General features: G+C 49.3%; 1 protein-coding gene and 3 pseudogenes across 2 annotated transcripts; all 4 read left to right on the top strand.

Annotated features, from left to right (window-relative positions):
• Window positions 1–7,176: 7,176 nt before the first annotated feature.
• On the top strand, window positions 7,177–9,927 carry LOC116525441 (annotated as a pseudogene).
• A 1-nt stretch (window position 9,928) lies between these two features.
• Window positions 9,929–12,317, top strand: LOC116525440 (leucine-rich repeat-containing protein 37A-like; the record flags this gene model as incomplete). Its single annotated transcript, XM_032241186.1, has 2 exons — window positions 9,929–11,510; window positions 11,570–12,317. Coding segments are annotated over 2 exons (2,271 nt in total), but the record flags the coding sequence as incomplete, so codon positions are not given.
• A 104-nt stretch (window positions 12,318–12,421) lies between these two features.
• LOC116525438 lies at window positions 12,422–13,915 on the top strand (annotated as a pseudogene).
• A 33-nt stretch (window positions 13,916–13,948) lies between these two features.
• LOC116525789 lies at window positions 13,949–15,607 on the top strand (annotated as a pseudogene). Its single transcript, XR_004257822.1, has 2 exons — window positions 13,949–14,075; window positions 14,268–15,607. The product of XR_004257822.1 is annotated as a leucine-rich repeat-containing protein 37A3 pseudogene (transcript).
• Window positions 15,608–22,377: the final 6,770 nt, after the last annotated feature.

The following is a 22,377-nucleotide window of genomic DNA, read 5'->3' as shown; positions in this document are numbered from 1 at the left end:
CAACACGGTGAAACCCCGTCTCTACTAAAAATACAAAAAATTAGCTGGGCATGGTGGTGCGTGCCTGTAATCCCAGCTACTCAGGAGGCTGAGGCAGGAGAATTGCCTGAACCCAGGAGGCGGAGGTTGTGGTGAGCCGAGATCGCGCCATTGCACTCCAGCCTGGGTAACATGAGTGAAACTCCGTCTCAAAAAAAAAAAAAAAAAAATACAAAAATTAGCTGGGCGTGGTGGCTTGCACCTGTAGTTCCAGCTACCTGGGAGGCTGAGGCAGGAGAATCGCTTGAATCCGGGAGGTGGAGGTTGCAGTGAGCTTGTAGCAGGAGCGGCAGTGGGAAATGGATCTCTCAGACTCCGAATACAGGAGGAAGGAGGGTTTATTCGGCCGGGAGCAAGGTGGCATAGTTGCCTAACAGCCAAGCTCCCCTAACAAAGGAAGGTTCCCTCTTTATATAGGCTTATACTTTAGATGTTACACATGGAAGAATCTTAGGTTTGTAACTTAACATATGAAAAGGGTTTCGGTTTACAGTCTTAGGAATTACATATAAAAAGGGCTTTGGTTTACAGTCTTAGGAATGAAAAGGGGAAGTTGATCTGAAATGCCTGGGTCTCCCTCTTCACTCCCCCTCTTTGAGACCCTCACCACTTTATAATATTAGTGAGAGGTCTCACTTTCATTCTCACTTTCCAGATTTTCTGAAGAAATCGTCTGATGTTTCATATGATATACTTGTGATGTCATTTTTTGGCTAACTATAGTAGTGATGAATCCCCAAATCATCTGAAGGAAAGGGGGGAGTAGACAAGGGAGCAGTAAACAAACACCTATTATTATTATAACACTTATGATGAGGGTTTTGAATCCTCCCAAGGATGAGAACCAACCTCCAAATAAGGACTCAGGGTTAAATCCGTGCCACACCTGTACAGGCACGTGTGCCAGTTTGGTCATGTCTCGTACAATTTCCTCCACTGCTTGCCCCTGGTCATCTATGTGCAGACGGCAGTTGGTTAGACTGAATTTTCCCCAGACTCCTCCTTCAGCTGCTAGCAAATAATCTAGGGCCAGCTGGTTCTGATAAATTGCATTTCTCATTTGAGTTTCTTGTTGGGCCAAGAGGGACAGAGCTTTGCCCGTTTCATTCGTATTTCCAAAACAACCTGCTACCAGATGATCTGGTTGAGCATGTAAATAGGGTTCCGGTATCCCCATGAGCCATCCTCAGCCCATAGTACTCAATAATTCTCTCCAGTGGCCACTCACCATCTGTCCAATTCCCTAGTTTTAGGTCTCTCTTCTCCCTAGTGGAGTAAACTGGATGCCCTAACAGCTCACCTATCTTAACAGATTATAGGAAGAAAGAGGGCTTAATGATGCCTAGGACACAGCTACCTGTCCATCTCACAGATTACACACCTTATATTGAGTACCATTATATAAACAGGCTCCCTTCTGTGTCCCCGTACATTTATAAGAACTGCAGGATAAAAGAATGGCAGTAACTTTTATGTCCTACCTGGTGTACATACTGAGGGCATTCTTCAAAATTAGTTAATGTCCCTACTGTGCAAGTCCAAATATGAAGAAGAACAAGTCCCATGATGAATCTCCTCATGCTTCGGAGACCATGTGCGTGGACCAGCCAGCTTCCGGGATGTGGCTGGAGCAGGGCTTGTTGTCCTTCTTAAGGTGATTCTGCAGTCCTTGCCTTGGTCCAAGTCTCAGCTGTTGCTAGTTTTTACATGGCTGTGGTGGATTCAGGCTGGGATTCCCTCTACCTTCACAGCTGTGGGATTGGTCAGGATCAGGTCTGAGGTCCTTTCCATTGTAGCTTTAGAGGGACTGTACTCCCATCCTTTATCCACACATGATTACCTAGTGAGAAAGGGTGAACTGGGGAGAAAAAGGCTTACAGGACTTTTCTTATTTACTCAGGTTGACATATCCTAAGTGACTCTCCTTAGAGCTGGTGACTAGCATCCTAACTCAATCTCTTCCCACCCTCGAGGCGTTCCTAGGAGTGCCCAGAGTAAGGGGAGGGGGCCTATGGTATAAGACTTCATTGGGGAATATCCTGTTTCTCCTAAAGGCGTTGCCTCTAATTTTGAATAACCCCAAGGGAAGTGCCTGCACCCACTCTAATCTTGTTTCCTGAACACTTTCCCTAAGCTGTTTTTGATGGTCCGGTTCATTTTCCTCACTTTTCCAGAACTCTGAGGTCGGTAGGCAGTGTGCAGTTTCCAGGTCATTCCCAAGGTGGTTGCCATTCTCCAGACTAAATCTGCCACAAATGCTGGTCCACTGTCTGCCCCGAAGTGCAGTGGTAGTCCAAACCTAGGGGTAAGATCTCGAAGCAGCCCACAGGTTACTTCATGGGCTCTTTGAGTCCCATCCAGAGTATGTGCACGCCAGGACCAACAAATACTTATGTCCCCCACACTTAGACATTTCAATAAAGTCTACCTGGAGATCTTCAAATGGAGCTGCTCCATAAGCTTGAATTCCAGGGGGAATAGTTGGATCCTGCCTCGCGTTGTGTTGCCGACATGTAATGCATCGCTGTGCCACAGTTTTGGTCAAGGCTGCTAAGTGTGAGATGTAAAAGTACCGGCCCAGCATCTTTTCAAGCAATGGTTCACCTAAATGAGTGGTCTCATGTACAGCTTATACAACTGCTGCCCGTAGCAGCTGTGGTGCTGTTATTCTTCCATCTGGCCATTGGATCCATCCTTCTTTAATCAGTTGCCCCCTTCTGTCTGGAGAAAGTCTCTTTCCTCCTTAGAGTAAGTGGGTATTAGATCAGGGATCTGGGGAATCGGCGGGGCTGTGACTGCTATTTGGTAGGGAGCAGATGCTGCCTTAGGAGCTGCTGAATCCGCTTGGGAATTTCCCAGGGCCACGGAGGTGTGGGCCCGCGGATGTCCTCCGCAATGCACGACCGCCACCCTCTGGGGCTTCCAGACTGCTTCTAGCAGCTGCAAAATTTCATGCTGATACTTTCTTTCTTTTCCCCCTGAAGTTAACAGGCCTCTCTCTTTGTACAGTGCTCCATGTACTTGGAGAGTCGAGAGTCGGTGTAAATGTTTACCACCTTATATTTACTCAGCTCTAGGGCTTGAGTTAAAGCAATGAGTTCAGCCTTCTGAGCTGAGGTGCCCTGAGGCAGGGATTTGGCCTCGATTACAATGTCCAGAGTTACCACGGCGTAACCTGCACATCTGTCCCCTCGTGGATTGACAAAGCTGCTCCCATCCACATACAACTCCCAGTCTGCTACTGTCCATGGCTGATCCCCTGCTGGAATAGACTGTGTCCAGGACTTCAACACAGTTGTGTTCCACCGGACCCTCTGACATTGGGAGCAAAGTGGCGGGGTTTAAGGTGTCGCAGACTTCAATGGTGATGCGGGGATTTTCACATAGGAGGCCCTGGTACTTGGTCAGCCTAACATCTGATAACCAGTGGTGCCCTCTGGTATTCATTAGAGTCACTACTGCGTGAGGTGCCTTGATATTTAAGTTCTGTCCCAGAGTTAGCTTAACTGGTTCTTGTGCCAGCAGAGCAGTTGCTGCCAGGGCCCTTAAGCGTGGGAGCCATCCTTTGGAAACTCCATCCAGCTGCTTGGAGAGGTAAGAGGCCTGGGCCAAGGTCCTGCTGTTTGGACTAGGACCCCAACTGCCACTTTTTCTCTTTCTGCCACATATGATGTGAAGGGCTTTGTTAAATCAGACAGCCCCAAAGCTGGAGCTGACATTAGTTTTGTTTTCAGTTCCTGGCAGGCCTGACGCTGCTGGGATCCCCATTCAAAGGGCTCCTTGTCTCCCCCCTTTGTCACATCATAGAGGGGTTTGGCTAGTACTGTGAAGTTTGGAAATCCACAATTTACAAAACCCACCACTCCCAGGAGCTCTCTCACCTGACCTTTAGTCTCAGATTCTGTCACTTGGCAAGTGGCTTGCTTCCTCTCTGCTTCTGGGCCGCATTCCCCCTTCTGGATGGTGAGCCTCAGATATTGCATTTGCTTTTCGGCAAATCTGGGCTTTCCTTTTAGACACTTTATACCCACAGTCCTCCAGGTGCCGAAGTAAGGCATTTGTTTGTGCACCTGACTGCCGTGGGGTGTCTCAATAGAAGGTTATGAGCATACGGGGGCAGCATGCAAGCAAGAAACTTCGGGGGGGGGGGGCGGTCACGGGCTGATGCCTCCCCAACAATGATGAGAGAGTTTTTGAGCCCCTGGGAAGCTGGGTCCAGGTGTATTGAGTGGTTACACCTGCTTCTGAGTTTCTCTCATTGAAATGCAAATAGTTTTTGACCCTCCGAGGCCAGTCCAATGCTAAGGAGGTATTCTTTAAGTCCAATTAAGTGAACCAACTATCCTCTGCTGGCAATAATCCCAACTGCGTGTATGAGTTGGGTGCAAAGCCATGCAAGCCCTGCATGAGCCTGGGTGATAACATCAGTCTTCTGCTTCTGGCTAGGAAGTCTCCACCCTCCTTCCCAAGGGACAATGAGAGCCTGGATGACCCCTGCCTGAGGCATTTTTAGCTACAGGGAGTCTCCTTTTTGAATGGGATAGTGGCCCTCGATTTGCACAACAGGTTTTGCCAGAGAAGGGGGTCAGGGGCAGTCCATTAAGTATAAGAAAGTCTTCTCTTGCCGGGCGCGGTGGCTCACGCCTGTAATCCCAGCACTTTGGGAGGCCAAGGCGGGTGGATCACGAGGTCAAGAGATCGAGACCATCCTGGTCAACACGGTGAAACCCCGTCTCTACTAAAAATACAAAAAATTAGCTGGGCATGGTGGTGCGTGCCTGTAATCCCAGCGACTCAGGAGGCTGAGGCAAGAGAATTGCCTGAACCCAGGAGGCGGAGGTTGTGGTGAGCCGAGATTGCGCCATTGCACTCCAGCCTGGGTAACAAGAGCGAAACTCCGACTCAAAAAAAAAAAAAAAGAAAAAGAAAGTCTTCTCTTAACACCTTAATAGCTCTAACAATACTGGTTCTGTTTTTTTTCCATGGGGGGTTACAGGGCTGTCGTCTGGACCGTGGGCTCTTTGGGGGCATATGAGTCCGGCTCCCCTCTCTTTTAGTCCAGTGGCCCTTCCATTAGATTGAACAGAGCCCCTTCACTTTTAATCTGGATCCTCGTGCTTAGGATTGCCCTGTTCTCCCATTAACTGTGGGCATTTTTTCCCAATGTCCTATTTCTAGACAAAATGCACACTGATCGCGTTGCAGGCGTGGGCGGGCAGACTGCGGAGCTTTCCAGGAACCCCCCTTTTTCCACGCTCTTGGGGCACTCCTCTCATAGCAGTAGCTATCAAGTCAGCCTTCTGTTATACCTGACGTTCCCTTTCCCTATGATTTTCCCTCTGGCTTACTGCCTCTTGGTTTACAAACACCTGGTTAGCTACTTCCAATAACTGAAGTATTCATGCATGCAAATCCTGCCTGTTTCTGCCACTGAATTTGCCTGGACTTGGGAGTCCACGTTTCTTGGCGGTGATGGGGATGGTGGTTCTAGCAGTCTGTCCCTTGGCTACTAAAACAGTCGCTGCCTGCTCTCTTAGCCACTTCGTAGGGTTTAACACTAACTGCAACCACGAGTCTATGTATGGAAATTGATCAAGGAGTTCTAGCTCGCCGTATATAACCTCATGCCTTACTTTGGCGACGAGGGGCCTATCTAGGGTCCCCTCTGGGGGCCAACCTACGCTAAATGCTGACCAATCTTCCCTACATAAAACCCTTAATTTCTCTGGTGTCACAGTTACTTTATAATTCCCACTAAATCCCTTCTTGAAAATTTTCAGCATGGTTTCTAAAGGGGTGGACTTGCTATGGGACTGACCTCTATTAACACTTCAAAGAAACAATTCCCAGTTAGGAGAGTATTAGTTCATTCACAGCAGTTCCCGCCTAACAAGACGCACACAGAACACTCTCTCGATTTACATTAACTTCAGTCCTTTTACAATGCCCAGAGGCTTCTTCACTGAGCCTTATGTGGCTGTCTCTAATTCTTACAAATTGCTCAACCATGAGGCGCTTCCTAATGGGCCCGATACCTTTTACAACTGATGAGTCCAGTTGGACACATCTACACACAGAGACACACATCCGATTGCTCGCCCTCCAATTCAAAACCATAAGCAAAAGCTTCCAAGGTTAGTTACAGAGAGAGCTACCTTCCAAAGTGCTGATCTGGCACCCGTGGGTGATCAGGCCACGCTTCCACCCAAAATGGGGTGGGCTACTTTCCTGGGTTCAATCTTACCAAATTCAGTGGTCCGGACTTCCCCAAATACTCGTTCCTCCTCGGTGTTCAGCCACTGGATGGATCCGCACTGTAGGGCCTCCCTGCTCCGCTCTGGCAAGGCTTTTCCACCAGGCAAATACCTGCCCGGAGCGCTCTCAGGATGCGTCACCCCAGTGAGCAGGAGTCCCCTGCAGGGATGCTCCACAGGGCTAGGCAAACCACCTAAGAGACCTTTTCCCCGCCGTCCGCTATCCGAGACTCCCTTCCCGGCCAACACACCAAAATGTAGCAGGATCTGACATGGGAAACAGATCTCTCAGACACCGAATACAGGAGGAAGGAGGGTTTATTCGGCCGGGAGCAAGATGGCATAGTTGCCTAACAGCCAAGCTCCCCTAACAAAGGAAGGTTCGGTCTTTATTTAGGCTTATACTTTAGATGTTACACGTGGAAGAATCTTAGGTTTATAGTTTAACATATGAAAAGGGTCTTGGTTTACAGTCTCAGGAATTACATATGAAAATGTTCCAGTTTACAGTCTTAGGAATGAGAAGGGGAAGTTGATCTGAGATGCCTGGGTCTCCCTCTTCAATAATAATCCCTTTTAAAAACTAACTTCCTTCAAGCTTCCTTGCTTTTTGCTAATAACTCTTTGTTAAGCCCTATGTAGCTGCTAAACATAGTAAGAGAATAAATACATTCTATGTCCTTGTACTTTAACCAAGCTATTTGTTTTGGCCTATAGCTGCTCAGACAGGTCCGAACATGCCCAGGCATCTCCCAGCTTACAGCTACGCCTCTTCCTTATTCGGAAATATTATTGTTCTCCTAGTTTCCCATAAACAACCCCCTTCCTTTCTTTGTTCTCCATCGAGCATTTACCTATTTAGGAAAGTTTTAAGTTTTTAGCCAATTGAGGTCAGTCTAGATGGTATAGTCCAGCTCCAGCCAATGGAGATAGGACGCAGCAGTAAGGACCCAGTGCGTCAGGGACAAAAACTTCTGCTTTTATTTGTTCAATGTGTTCTCATGACAATCATACTTCCAAGAAGCACCCTTTCTGCAGAAAGTAAAATTGCCTTGCTGAGAAAATTTATAGTCAAGTGCTATTTCCTTTGCAGCACTGAAAATTTTACTTCTAACCGTAACATGTGTTACAGGGTTGTAGCCTAGGAGCCATCGGCCATACCGTACAGCCTAGGTGTGCTGTTGGCTATATCACCTAGGTTTGTGGAAGTACACACTACGATGTTAGCATAATGGTGAAATCACCAAATGACACTTTTCTCAAGCTCCTCCTCATATGGCAAGCAACGCATGAATGTACATGAAAGCTGTTAAGTAGGGATTAAGTTTCTAAATTAATCTCTAAAATAGTCATTATTTACTATATATGGAATTTTTTTTTTTTTTTTGAAAGGAGCAAAAGTCTCATTTCAGTGGGAACTTAATTTGGGGCTAGAGTGTTTTATTTAACTTTCACCCCAAAGTTGTAAAGTGTTTTGTTTTGAAGTGTTTTCCCTGTAAAATAAATATTTTAATTCAATTTAAATAAAACCCACCAGGAAAACCTCAAGCTTAAGAAGTCTAGCTTCCTATGAAATCTGAGAGGAAGTTACCACTGATTTCAGAAATCCAATTATAACAATAGGTCCATACTTAAATGAGGTGAACCTTGTAATCCCTTCCATTTTAAAACCATCGCTATGCACCACATGCCTATGCTAGGCACTGGAATAAGATGAAGCACCTTCTTGGAGTTTACACACTGGTAATTGTGCCAGTCAGTCAGTAATAAGATAGGTAAGAATGGCTGTGGGGGAAGTCAGCTGGGTTCTAGTTTATAGTCAAATTTCAGGAACGTATTTAACATGCTGACTTAACAACCTAAGCCTCTTCTCCATGTGTGCACACAGGGCAGACCTCTGAAGGGTGGCACTGTAACTTCTAGGGTAATGTGGTAAGTCAAGGCAGGATGACAGTTCAGCCTCCTCCCAGGCTAATGCAAAGGGCTCTTCACTCAGATTGAAGCCTTCTCTCCCAGACTGAATTCCCCACCCCCAACAGCCCTCCTATAGAAAATCTGGAGTCCTCGCTTATTCCCTGGTGGCCCCTACCCAATAGGGTGGTGAATTAATTATCAAGCATGCAACAAAAGATATAGAGGTTAGCGAAAATGGCAACATTTTGGAATAAATGACTGTAATGTGCATTCTGCCTGCCACCCTAACTGGCACACATTTTGCAGGTCACTTGCTCTCTCTGGAAGAAGGAGTATTCTCAGATTGCACCTCGGAGGAGGAAGAGTTGAGGCTGCCAGAACTGGGCTAGCACTTCTGAATATCCCGAGGCAAGGTCCCGTGACTTCCCTGGGAAGCTCTGCCTTGCCCCCACCCCACTCCACCCTACCCCACCCCACCACACCAGGCTGCTGGAGTCCTGGGACCCACCCAGGTCTGTGGCCCAAATCCTTCCTAGCTAAGGGGCGTGGAGGGGTGTTCCAGCAGGGCGAGGTGGGAAGGGGGGCTTGGGCGGGATTGTGACATAAGATCGCCATGGTGACATGGAGCAGATCTAGACCCAAGTGTAATAAAGGTAGCGTAAATGAAGGTGTCATAAAGGACAGGGCGGGGTGCGTGCTTGTCAGGGACGCCAGCCTCTAGGGCTGCCAGAATGGTTCCCACTCAATTCGTGGTGCCAGTGCTTATCATGTCCCACCTGTGTCTCTGGGCCCCATGACCCCTCCTCATGTGGCAGCTATTTCGGCTACTAGTCCAGGAGGCGAAGCCTCTGGAGTGGGTCAAGGACCCGCTCCAGCTGACCTCTAACCCCCTGGGGCAGACTGAGCCCTGGTCTTCCCACTCCAATCTCCCATGGGAATCTCCCCATGCACTTCCCTGGCAGGCCCCAGAGGCTTTGACTACCTGGGGTGGTCTGCTTCCTCCCAGAGGTAAGCCCTGCCCCAAGAATCGACTGAAAATTTGGTTCCATTCCTGGACACGGATTCTGCTGGAGAGCTGCCACCAGTGCCAGAGCCCTTCTCGTCTGCACACCGAGATCTGAATGACAAGCTGACTCGGCAAGAAAGGCTTCCACAGGTGGGTCCAATGCTCGGCTGGGATCAGAACCAGACCCTAGTTCAGCCTCCTCGCCTCAAAAGGAAGATTCAGACTACAGATCTAGATCACGCTGCAGATCATCAGGCAAATGAAATACTTGTTCCACCTCCAGATAGCAAGGATTCAAAAGCAACCGACATTATAGTTTCTCCCAAGAACTTGAAGAATGATGTGGATCAGCATGGGAGGCTTGCTGAGGTTGTGGGAATTCCACATCGATTTGTATCAAAACCTGAGCATCAGAAACAAACTTTGCAGGATGAGTATTTAGATTCAAGTATGGATATGCTGTGTCCTCCAGAACTCCAGGTGAACTGAGATCAGCCTCCAGGGCCCCCTGAGCAAGTTGGACTTTCTCAATTCCATCTAGAGCCCAAAACTCAAAATGCAGAGACCCTTGAAGACATCCAGTCCTCTTCCCTACAGCAAGAAGCCCCAGTGCAGTTTCCACAGCTCCCTGAGGAGGCAGAACCTTCTTCAACCCAGCAGAAGGCTCCAGCTCTGCCTTCACAGTCCCTTCAGGGGGGTCCACTCTTCCTCAACAGAGCAGGAGTCCCCTGTACAGCAGTTACCTGCCTCTGAAGAGATCGTAGCTCACCCATCGATACAGCACAAGGTAGATATTCCCTTTAAAAGTTGGTGTGAAGCTCAGCACTCACACTGGCCCAATGTCACAGTCAAGCCTGTGGATGTGGAGCTTACAAGAACTCCAGAACCAGGTAAGGAACTTACATCAAGCCAGGAACAGGCCACAGCTCAGCCTCCAGAGCACCCCGAGGAGGTGAACTCTTCCTCAACCCAATTAGAGGCCCCAGCTCAGACACCAGAGCGCCCTGAGGAGAGGAAACCTTCTGCATCCCAGCAAGAGACCTCAGCTGAGCCTCCGGGGCCTCCCGTGGAGGCTGAACGTTCCCCCAGTGAGCAGAAGCAGCCAGCTCAGCCTTCCGAGTTTCCTGCGTGGCCTGAACCTTCTCTGACCCAGCAGGAGGCCCCAGCTCAGCCTTCAGAGTCCTCCAAGGAAAGTCTAGCTCAAGCTCCACCGAATCATGAGCTGACAGTTCAGCCTCCAGATGGGGATCAAGCTCATTATAATTTGCCCAACATTACAATGAAACCTACAGATGTGGAGATTACCATAACTTCAGAGCCTACCAAGGAGACAGAATCTTCCCAAGCCCAGCAGGAGGCCCCGACTCAGTCTCTAGAGGAGGTGGAACCTTCTGCAACCCAACAGGAGGCCCCAACAGTACCTCCACGTCTACCTATGGAGACTCAACTTTCCCCCAGTGAGCACGAGCAGCCAGCTCTGCCTTCTGAATTTTCTGGGAAGCTTGAATCTTCTCAGACCCAGGAGGAGATCCTAGCTCAGCCTCAGGAAGAGATGGAACCTTCTGCGATCCAAGAGGAGATCCCAACTGAGCCTCCAGGTCCTCCTATGGAGACTGAACTTTCCCCTAGTGAGCAGCTAGCTCAGCCTTCTGAGTCTTCTGGGGAGCTTGAACCTTCTCAGACCCAGGAGGAGACCCCAGCTCAGCCTCCCAAAGAGATAGAACATTCTCCAATCCAAGAGGAGACCCCAACGGAGCCTCCAGGTCCTCCTATGGAGCCTGAATTTTCCCCCAGTGAGCAGCTAGCTCAGCCTCCTGAGTCTTCTGGGGAGCTTGAATCTTCTCCAGCCCAGCAGGAGACCCCAGCTCAGCCTCCAGAACATCACGAAATAACAGTTTTACCTGCAGGTCACCATCAAGCTCAGCATTCAGATTTGCCCAATGTCACTGTTAAGCCTCCAGACATGCAGCTCACCATAGCGACAAAGTCTACTGTAGAGATGGGAACTTCTCCAATCCACCAGGAGGCTACAGCTCAGCTCTCAGGACCAGTTACGGATGTAAAACCTTCTGCCACCCAGCACGGGGGCCCACCTCTGCCTCCAGAATCATTGGAAGAGGTTGGACCTTTACCAATTCAACAGGAGACTTCAGTTCAGTCTCCAGAACCTATTAAGGATGAGAACCCCTCTCCAACCCAGCAGGAGGCTGCAGCTGAGCATCCACAGACCCCTGAGGAGGTTGAGTCTCCTCTAAACCAGCAGGAGGTCCCAGCTCAGCCTTCACAGTCCCTTGAGGGCTCCACTCTTCTTCAACAGAGCAGGAGACCCAAGTGCAGCAGTTACCTACCCCTGAAGCGATCGCAGCTCACCCATCGATACAGCACAAGGTAGATATTCCCTTTAAAAGTTGGTGTGAAGCTCAGCACTCACACTGGCCCAATGTCACAGTCAAGCCTGTGGATGTGGAGCTTACAGGAACTCCAGAGCCAGGTAAGGAACTTACATCAAGCCAGGAACAGGCCACAGCTCAGCCTCCAGAGCACCCCGAGGAGGTGAATTCTTCCTCAACCCAGTTAGAGGCCCCAGCTCAGACACCAGAGTGCCCTGAGGAGAGGAAACCTTCTGCATCCCAGCAAGAGACCTCAGCTGAGCCTCCGGGGCCTCCCGTGGAGGCAGAACATTCCTCCAGTGAGCAGGAGCAGCCAGCTCAGCCTTCTCAATCTTCTGGGGAGCTTGAACCTTCTCAGACCCAGGAGGAGACCCCAGATCAGCCTCCAAAAGAGATGGAACCTTCTGCAATCCAAGAGGAGACCCTAATGGAGACTCCAGGTCCTCCTATGGAGCCTGAACCTTCCCCCAGTGAGCAGGAGCAGCTACCTCAGGCTTCTGAGTGTCCTGCGGAGGCTGAACCTTCTCTTACCCAGCAGGAGGCCCCAGCTCAGCCTCCAGAGTCCTCTATGGAAAGTCTAGCTCAAGCTCCACCGAATCATGAGCTGACAGTTCAACCTCCAGATGAGGATCAAGCTCATTATAACTTGCCATAGTATTATAATTAAACATGCAGATGTGGAGATTACCATAACTTCAGAGCCCACCAAGGAGATACAATCTTCCCAAGCCCAGCAGGAGGTCCCAGCTCAGCATCTAGAGGAGGGAGAACCTTCTGCAACCAAACAGGAGGCCCCAACTGAACCTCCAGGTCCTCCTATGGAGTCTGAACTTTCCCCCAGTGAGCAGGAGCAGCCAGCTCAGTCTTCTGAATCTCCTGGGGAGCTTGAACCTTCTCAGACCCAAGAGGAGACCCCAAGTCAGGCTCCCAAAGAAATGGAACCTTCTGCAATCCAAGAGGAGACCTCAATGAAGCCTCCAGGTCCTCCTATGGAGGCTGAATTTTCCCCCTGTGAGCAGGAGCAGCCAGCTCAGCCTTTTGACTCTCCTGGGGAGCGTGAACCTTCTCAGACCCAGGAGGAGACCCCAGCTCAGCCTCTCAAAGAGATGGAACATTCTGCAATGCAAGAGGAGACCCCAATGGAGCCTCCAGGTCCTCCTATGGAGCCTGAATTTTCCCCCAGTGAGCAGGAGCAGCCAGCTCAGCCTTCTGAGTCTTCTGGGAAGGTTGAATCTTCTCCAGCCCAACAGGAGCCCCCAGCCCAGCCCCCAGAACATTGCGAAATAATAGTTTTACCACAAGGTCACCATCAAGCTCATCATTCTGATTTGCCATATTTGCATCTCCAGAGGTGCAACTCACCATGGCAACAGAGCCTACTGCAGAGATGGGAACTTCTGTAATCCACCAGGAGGCTACAGCTCAGTTCTCAGGACCCATTAGGGATGTAGAACCTTTCCCCACCCAGCACCGGGGCCCACCTCTGCCTCCAGAGTCATTGGAAGAGGTTGGACCTTTTCCAATTCAACAGGAGACTTCGGTTCAGTCTCCAGAACCTATTAAGGATGAGAACCCCTCTCCAACCCAGCAGGAGGCTGTAGCTGAGCGTCCACAGACCCCTGAGGAGGTTGAGTCTTCTCTAAACCAGCACAAGGCCCCAGCTCTGACTCCACAGCTCCCTAATGAAATTGTAGCTCAACCTCCTGAGCATCATGAGATACCAGTTTCTCCTCTAAGTCATGACCAAGTTCAGCCTCCAACATTGCACAATGTCACTGTTAAACCTGTGGATCACATCGTTACCATGACTCCATATTTCACTCATCAGGTTGAAATTTTAACCCAACAGGGGGCCCCAGCTCAGTTCTTAATGTCCCCTGAGCAGTTTCAACATTTGCAAGAGATTATAATTCAGCAGCTAAATACCCCTGAAAATGATGAACTTCCTCCAGTCCATCAAGAGCCCAGAATTCAGCCTCCAACTCAGCTCTCCTCAGACTTTGAAAGTCCATTGAGTAATGAGATGGTATTTCACCTCTAGATCTGTCTCCAGTATTCAGAAGTAATTCACCTTTGCCTAGTAACGCAGTTAAAAATGTGGATCTGGAGTTTAACATACCTACAGCAGTCACTGTGGGGATTGAACCTTCTCCAGTCCAGCAGGACAACCCTCATATTCCCACTGAGCAGGCAGACTTTTCTCTAGTCCAGCCTGATCTCTGTTCCCCACCTCTGCATTCTCCTGAAAAGATTGAAACTCCAGTCCGCAAGAGGCCACAGCTCATACTCCAGATTCCTCTAAGGAGGCAGAACCTTCTCAACCCCAGCAGGAAGCCATAGTTTAGGCTCCAGAACCCCCTAAGGTTGTAGAACCTTCAAGCCAGCAGATGGTCCCAGCTCAGGTTCCAGAGCCATCTAAGGAGGTTGCAGCTCAACCTCCAGCTCATTATGAGATGACAGTTCCAACACCAGGTCAGGATCAAAGTCAGCATTCAACATCACCTAGTGTCACAGTTCAACCTTTGGACCTGGGGCTTACCATCACTCCAGAATCCACGACAGAGGTTGAACTTTTTCCAACCATGCAGGAGACCGCAACTCAGACTCCTAAGAAAGTTGTACGCCAACTTCCAGTATATCAAGAGGTAACAGTTCCAACACCAGGTCAAGATCAAGCTCACCACTCAATATTGCTTAGTGTCACAGTTCAACCTTTAGACCTGGGGCTTACCATCACCCCAGAATCCGCAACAGAAGTTGAACTTTCTCCAACCTTGCAGGAGACCCCAACTCAGCCTCCTAAGAAAGTTGTACCCCAGCTTCCAGTATATCAAGAAGTAACAGTTCCAACACCAGGGCAGGATCGAGCTGAGCACCCAATGTCACCCAGCGTTGCAGTTCTGTCTTTGGACCTGGGACTTACCATACCTCCAGAACCCACTACGGAGGTTGAACATACTACACCCCTGAAGAAGACTATAGTTCCTTCGAAGCACCCTAAGATGACACTTCCACATCCAGACCGTGTTCAGATTCAGCCTTCAAACCTGACTCAAGCCACAGTTCAACCTCTGGATCTGGGGCTTACCATCACTCCTGAATCCACTGCAGAGGTTGAACCTTCCACAGCCCTGATGACTACAGCTCCTCCTCCAAAACACCCTGAGGTGACACTTCCACCTTCAGACAAGGGTCAGACTCAGCATGCAAACCTGACTCAAGTCATAGTTCAGTCTCTGGACCTGGAGGTTATCGTAACTACAGAACCTACTACAGAGGTTAAACCATCTCCAGCCACAGAGGAGATCTGGGGCTTGCCATAACTCCAGAACCCACTACAGAGACTGGACATTCTGTAGCCCTGGAGAAGACTACAGCTCCTCGTCCAGACGAGTTTCAGACTCAGCATCAAAAACTGACTGAAGTCACAGGTCTACCTACTGATCAGAACCTACTCAGGATTCACTGGTGCAGCCTGAAACTTACGCCCAACTTAACTGCACAGAGGAACAGGCCTCCGCAAGCACCAACATATGTGACCTCTGTACCTGCAGAGATGAGACGTTGTTGTGTATTGATCTCAGCCCAAAGCAGAAGGTCCGCCACGTGCCTGTGCCAGAGCCCAACACCTACAATGGCACCTTCACTATCTTGTAAGCATCACCTTTCCTCCATTGTCCTCTGTGTCCTGCCTGACATGGCAGGCTTTTCCTGGAGGCCTTCCTGGGCCTTCTTTATCTCCCCAAGCCATACTGACAGCTGACTTTCTGCTTTCACCTTTGTTTGTCCACTCTTCCTCCTCCTCATTCTCCTTTACTGTTAGGCTCCTTCTCCAGTCTTTTGCTTTTGATTGCTCAGCAACATACATATTAAATGTACAAACAAATTATTAAAAGAAGTGATACAGAAAATAATATGTGTAACTTGATTTCATTTATATAATGTTATATAATGTTCAAGAAGGCAAAACTAAACTATGTTGTTTATGAATGACCTATAATAGTTAAAACTACATTTTATTTTATTCATTTATTTTGAGACAGATTCTCGCCCTGTCTCCACGCTGTAGTGCGGTGGCGTGATCTCGGCTTACTGCAACCTCTGCCTCCTGGGTTCAAGTGATTCTCCTGTCTCAGCCTCCTGAGTAGCTGGGATTATAGGTGTGCACCACCATGCCTCGCTAACTTTTGTATTTTTAGTAGAGAGAGGGTTTCACTATATTAGCTAGGCTGGTCTCGAACTCCTGACCTTGTGATCCACCTGCCTCAGCCTCCCAAAGTGTTGTGATAACAGGCCACTGCGCCCAGCCTATTTTATTTTTTTTTTTGAGGAAGGGTCTGTGGTGTGCAAATATGGCTCAGTGCAGCCTAGACCTCCCATACTCAAGTGATCCTCCCATCTCAGCCTCTGCAGTAGCTGGGACTACAGGTGCAGGCCAACATGCCCAGCTGATTTTTAAAATTTTCTAGAGACAAGGTCCTGCTGTATTGCTCAGACTGGTCTTCAACTCCTGGGCTCATGCAATCCTCCTGCCTTGGCCTCCCAAAGTGCTGGGATTACAGGTGTGAGCCATGGCGCCCAGCCAGAACTATTTATTTTATTTTACATTATTTTTTATTTTATGGTTTTAATTAATTTATTATTATTATTATTTTGAGACCAAGTCTCACTGTGTCGCCCAGGCTGGAGTGCAGTGGTGCTATCTTGGCTCACTGCAATCTCTGCCTCCCAGGTTCAAGCGATTCTCCTGCCTTGGCCTCTCGAGTGTCTGGGATTATAGGCAGACACCACTACCACCTGGCTAATTTTCGTATTTTTAGTAGAGACGGTTTCACCATGTTGGCCAGCCTAGTCTTGAACTCCTGACCTCAAGTGATCCACCTGTCTCAGCCTCCCAAAGTGCTGGGATTACAGGCATGAGCCATGGCACCAGGTCAGAACTACATTTTAAAAGCAAGAAAATTATTACAAAGGATAGGATAGTGGTTACCTGTAAGGGTTAGAGAGAGGTTTATGATTGGAAAGGGGCACACTGGGGGCTTCTGGGAACACTAATTTGTTTCCTTGTTGCTGAAGTGATGAGAGACATATAATGTCCACCCTCACGGAGCTGGAGAGGAAGGACAAGGCAAAAGAAGTCTCGTCTTTAGACTTACTAGACTCACATAGCGTCTTTCTTCTCCGGCATGTAAGGCATTGTCTAAATAGGTCCAGTTAAAGTACTACGGGGTAGCCATCTTTTTAAAAAATTGTTGGCCACATTTTAAAGTTCACAGGGGAGGGGGAATGTCTCATACTCCAGCCCTCCAGAACCTAGGCCCTCTGTGAGATGTGTCACAGTTTCTTGGACACCATACTGAAACAGGAAAAGTTCCCTTGTCCCCCTTGCAGGGCATGGGACAGTGGGGGTGACTTGCTTCTTCAGTGCCCTGCTGCTCAAACCTCAAGGGGAGCAGACAGGCAGGCAGGTTGTGGGGCTCCGACCCCAGGGCAGTGTCTAAGGGTGAATGCTTGCAGCTCCTGAAGCCGCAGTGGGTGTGTGCTACCGGGTGCTCTTTTAGTTTTGCCTTTTTAGGCGGCATGTGTTAACCAACTCAGTTAGGCCCTCTACCTTGTTGCAAGGACAGAGGGCTTTCTGTATCCCAGGTTCTTGCCTTGGTGTGCTGGAAGAATCAGATCACACCTGGGCTTGGAGAATGGGTGTAAGGTTTTACTGAGTGAAGGTCGCTCCCAGAAGATGGGGAAAGCCAGATGGGATGGAGTGGGAAGATTTTCCCCTGGAGTCACCCGGGCTGTCCTCCCACTGCCCCAACCTCTGCCTCAGCCCACCAGTTGGTGGCCTGCCCGGGGTGCTCCCCTCAAAGTCCTCTTGATGTCCAGCATGAACACAAAGAAGGAAACAACAGACACTGGGGTGTACCTGAGGCTGGAGGGTGGGAGGAGGGAGAGGAGCAGGAAAAACTACTGGGTACTAGGCTTAGTACCTGGATGATGAAATAATCTGTACAACAAACCCCTGTGATACAAGTTTACCTATATAACAAAGTGCGCATGTATCCCCTAACCTAAAATAAAAGCTTTTTTTAAAAAAAGGAAAAAAACACCTGGAAGAAAAGAAAAATGTTAAATTAAAAAAGAAGAAGACAATGCTCCTAGTGCCCCCATCATTCAGGAATCTCCAAGGATTTCAGGAGCTCTGTGTTAGGAACTGGGGGCAGAGACCAAATATTTATTTCTTCTTACATCGCATAACCCAGATAGGAAAACAGAAATTACTCTAGATATTTCACAAAAAGGGGTTTCATACAGGCAATTAATGCTTATCATTGGAGTGGCTAGAGTGGCGAAGGTTGGGGAGGAGGGGGTTGCACCACTGGCTTTCAGGCTAATTTACCACAGCTGATTTCCAGAGGATGGAAGAAGTCAGGAAACGTGGGGAACTGCTGCTGAGGTCCTTGAAGCCCCATGGTCCCCAGGCTGGTGACTGGCGGGGAATATGGAGTCCAGGTGACCACCAGAGCCTGCACCCCTGCTGCTATGGGGGGAGGAAAGGATGACTCTACCTCCTTTCCACGTTCCACATTTCACATGACTGCATTTGATTGGCAGCACCCCGCTGGCAAGGAAGCCTTGATGTGTGGTTCCTCAGCTTCCGGCACCTGTACAGAAAGGGGTGAAATGAGTTTCACGAGCAGCCAGCACCCTGCAGCACAGCTCCACATCCAGGTGGGGGGGCAGCCCCACTTACACTTGGAGGTATCCTGGCACCCTACCCACTTTTTGGTAGGTGTTTGGGGGTCTGAGGCTTTGCAAAAGAAGAAAGGTGGGGAGTTTACAGCAGAGTCACATGGTGGAGACAGAGGCCTGCAGAGGTGTCACTCTACAGGGCAGCAAGTGACACACAGTCATCTTCCTTCTTTGACTGGAACAAACACCTGGGATTGACACAGAATTTGTTCTGGAATGTTCTCACTGGAATGAAAACTGAGCAGTTTGCAGGCCATACAGTATCGGAGAAAACATAGCCCTCATTGAAAAAGACTGCCAGGCTGGGCGCGGTGGCTCAAGCCTGTAATCCCAGCACTTTGGGAGGCCGAGGCGGGTGGATCACGAGGTCAAGAGATTGAGACTATCCTGGTCAGCATGGTGAAACCCTGTCTCTATTAAAAATACAAAACATTAGCTGGGCATGGTGGCGCGTGCCTGTAATCCCAGCGACTCAGGAGGCTGAGGCAGGAGAATTGCCTGAACCCAGGAGGCAGAGGTTGCGGTGAGCCAAGATTGCGCCATTGCACTCCAGGCTGGGTAACAAGAGCGAAACTCCGTCTCAAAAAAAAAAAAAAAGAAAAGGACTGCCAGAAAAAAAAAGTGTCCACAGGGAAATTCTGGGACACTTTTGCTTTGTTTTTTGAACAGTCTCACTCTGTCGCCCAGGCTGGAGTGCTGTGGCATGATCTCAGCTCACTGCAACCTCTACCTTCTGGATTCAAGGGATTCTCCTGCCTCAGCCTCTTAAGTAGCTGGGTTTACAGGCACCCACCACCACGACCAGCTAATCTTTATATATATATATATATATTTTGGTAGAAACAGGTTTCTGGGAGATTGATGTAAGGGAGTGGGCGTGTGAGTTGGAAGTGAGGCATTGGGGATCACTATTTTCTCATCTTACTGGTCTTTGGGCCCCCATTCTATTCCTTCTATACAAACCTCACAGAATTTTAACTAGGAAGGGTTAATTTTAGCCAGGAGGGGTGGCTCACGCCTGTAATCGTAGAACTTTGGGAGGCTGAGGTGGGTGGATCACTTGAGGTTGGAAGTTCGAGAGCAGCCTGACAAACATGGTGAATCCCCATCTCTATTAGATGGGTGTGGTGGCGTACACCTGTAATCCCAGCTACTTGGGAGGCCGAGGCAGGAGAATTGCTTGAACCCAGGAGGCAGGTTGCAGTGCGCTAAGATCACACCATTGCACTCCAGCCTGGGCAATAAGAGTGAAACTCTGTCTAAAAACAAACAAACAAAACAAAACCAAACAAGAATTTTAACGGGGAGAGATCTTAGTAGTTTGTCCTTTATGAGAAAGAGAAAGGGAGAGTGTCTTGCCCCATGGCCGCACAATGCACTCTGGCTTTTTCTGTTTTATTCGAATTCAAAAACAATATGTTGTCCTTTAAGCTGATGTCACAGCTCACTCACTCACCAGCGACAGCCTGCTGTATGAAGATCTGTGAGAGGGATAACTTGGCTAGTTGCACTCAGGCATTTGCTTGAGGTGATTCAACTTACGGAATAAAGCATCTAGAAAAAAAAAGAACCACTTCATCCCCCGACCCCCATCAAATGATGCCTATGAGACTTAAGTCTGAAGGGGACTGATGTAAAATGCTTCTACCTAGCATGGTTGTGCGGTTTGTTCGCTGCACCAGGGCACTGGCCAAGGGGGTGAGTGGACCAAACATCCTGCCCGTGCTCCATGCTGAGCCACATACAAAGCCCCCCCAGCTATATTGTGGGGTCCTTCTGGACAGACATGGAGAGCTTCTGAAAGTCCCACCTGCATGGAATTATTTTCACGCCCCCAGATATTGGTGACAATTACCAACGTGTACATCACAAGGGCACCGCTGATGATCTGCCACGTCAGCGAGGGCACGCCGCACAACGTCCTGCTGCAGCGCCGCTTGGCTTCCTTCTTTGACCCGAACACGCGGGCCAACGGCTGGTGCGGGCCAACGGCTGTGGCACCAGCAACCGCTCTTCTCCCGACAATTTCCGCCGGAAGTCCCGGGACGGCGCACGCTGCACGCCTCCGTCAAGTACTACGGCCAGAGCGTCACCCCCAACTTCAAGAGTGAGACGAATGCCCTCGCGGCCGACATGTGCACCAAGGCCCGCCGCATCGTGGGCAAGAGCTGGATACCCAAGGTCAGCCCAAGGTCAGGGTGCTCAAGGCTGCGGATGACGCCTACACCACCTTCATCAGTGAAATGGGCAAGGGTGAGCCGGACATGGTGGGTGTGGAGCCGGCTTCTAGACAGCCAGCCACGAGGGTGAGGCGGGCCCCTCGGCGAGGCCCTGCAGTAACCCGTAGGCCTGGGAGTCTCCCCACGGGCCGCACACTCCCACACCTGACACACACACACACCCAGCGTCAAACTGTAAAATATTTGAAGGGATTTATTTTGAGCCAAATATGTGTGACCAATGGCCCATGACAGCCTTCTCAGGAGAGCCTGAGAACATGTGCCCAAGGTGGTCAGGCCACAACTTAGTTTTACCCGTTTCAGGGAGACATAAGACATCAGTCAATATTTGCGAGAGGTACAGTGCTTTGGTCTGGAGGGGCTGGACAACTGGAATTGGGTTGAGGAAGCAGAGACTTCCAGGTCATAAGTAGATCCAAAGATATTCTGATTGGCAATAGGTGGAGAAAGTTAAGTTATTGTCTAAAGACTTAAAATCAACAGAAAGGAATGTTTGGGTTAAGATAAGGGATTGTGGGGACCAAAAGTTTTTTGTTTTTGTTTTTTTTTTCCTCAAGCCCGAGTTTTGCTCTTGTTGCCCAGGCTGGAGTGCAATGGCATGATCTCGGCTCCCGGGCTCAAAGCGATCCTCCTCCCTCACCCTCCGGAGTACCTGGGATTACAGGCATGCGCCACCATGCCTGGCTAATTTTGTATATTTAGGAGAGATGGGTTTCTCCATGTTGGTCAGGCTGGTCTCGAACTCCCAGCCTCAGGTGATCTGCCTGCCTTGGCCTCCCAAAGTGCTGGGATTACAGGAGTGAGCCACCGTGCCTGGCCAGAGACCAAGATTTTATCATGCAGGTGAAGCCTCCAGGTGGCAGGCTTCAGAGAGAATAGATTGTAAATATTTCTTTCAGACTTAAAAAGTCTGTTCTATCAGTAATTACAAAAGGAGGGAGAGTATCATGAGGCATGGCTGGGCTCCCCTTCCCATCATGGCCTGAACTAGTTAACTTTGGAATGCCCTTTGCTGAGAGCAGAGGAAGATTCTATTCAGATGGCTGGGAGAGCTTAGAATTTCAGTTTTTTGTTTCAGCGGGCATCCAGTATCCCTTCCCCCAAGCTTGGGTCCCCTCCCAAAAGAGATAAGCCTGGGTCTCTCCTCACATCCTTGGAATCTCACAGCTACTCAAAACTTTTGCCTCAAGGAAATCCTTTAATGATTTGTGTTAAACCCTTTGGAGGCTGGATGGGCTCTTCTGGAGCTGGGACACAGCAAGTCAATCTCCCTCCATCCCCCTTTGTCTCACTCTCACCCCGAAGCTACAGGCCTCAAGCTTTCTGGCTGGATTGTTCCCAAAGCAGGTTGGGGGTCAGGTACTGTAATCATCTGATGGATTCTTCCTGCCTGCTGCACAGACAAAACCAATCCACTGAGGCCATGGCATTGCAGTAAAGAAAGAGTAATTGACACAAGGCCGGCCCCACAGGAAACAGAGTTATTACTCAAATCAGTCTCCCATAAAGCTTGAAGATGAGGAGTTTTTCAAAGATAGTTTGGTGGGCAGGGTCTAGGGGATGGGTGCTGCTGATTGGTTGAGCATGCAGTCATAGGGGTATGGAAAATGGTCCTTGAGTGCTGAGTCCACTTCTGGGTGGAGGCCACAGGACTTGTACAGTCATGAGTCTGGGTGGAGCCAGAAGTGCATAAAGAAATATCTTTCCTTATGCAGATGTTGATCAGCTGTGCTTACATATTCCTTTGTAAGGACAGGACAGTTTCCCATAAGTTAGGGGACAGAGTG

Source organism: Sapajus apella, unplaced genomic scaffold (genome assembly GCF_009761245.1).
Source record: "Sapajus apella isolate SASKATOON/1434 unplaced genomic scaffold, GSC_monkey_1.0 scaffold48, whole genome shotgun sequence".
Classification (NCBI taxonomy): Eukaryota; Metazoa; Chordata; class Mammalia; order Primates; family Cebidae; genus Sapajus; species Sapajus apella.
Note: the sequence above shows the minus strand (reverse complement) of the source record. Positions and strands in the feature narration are given on the sequence as shown.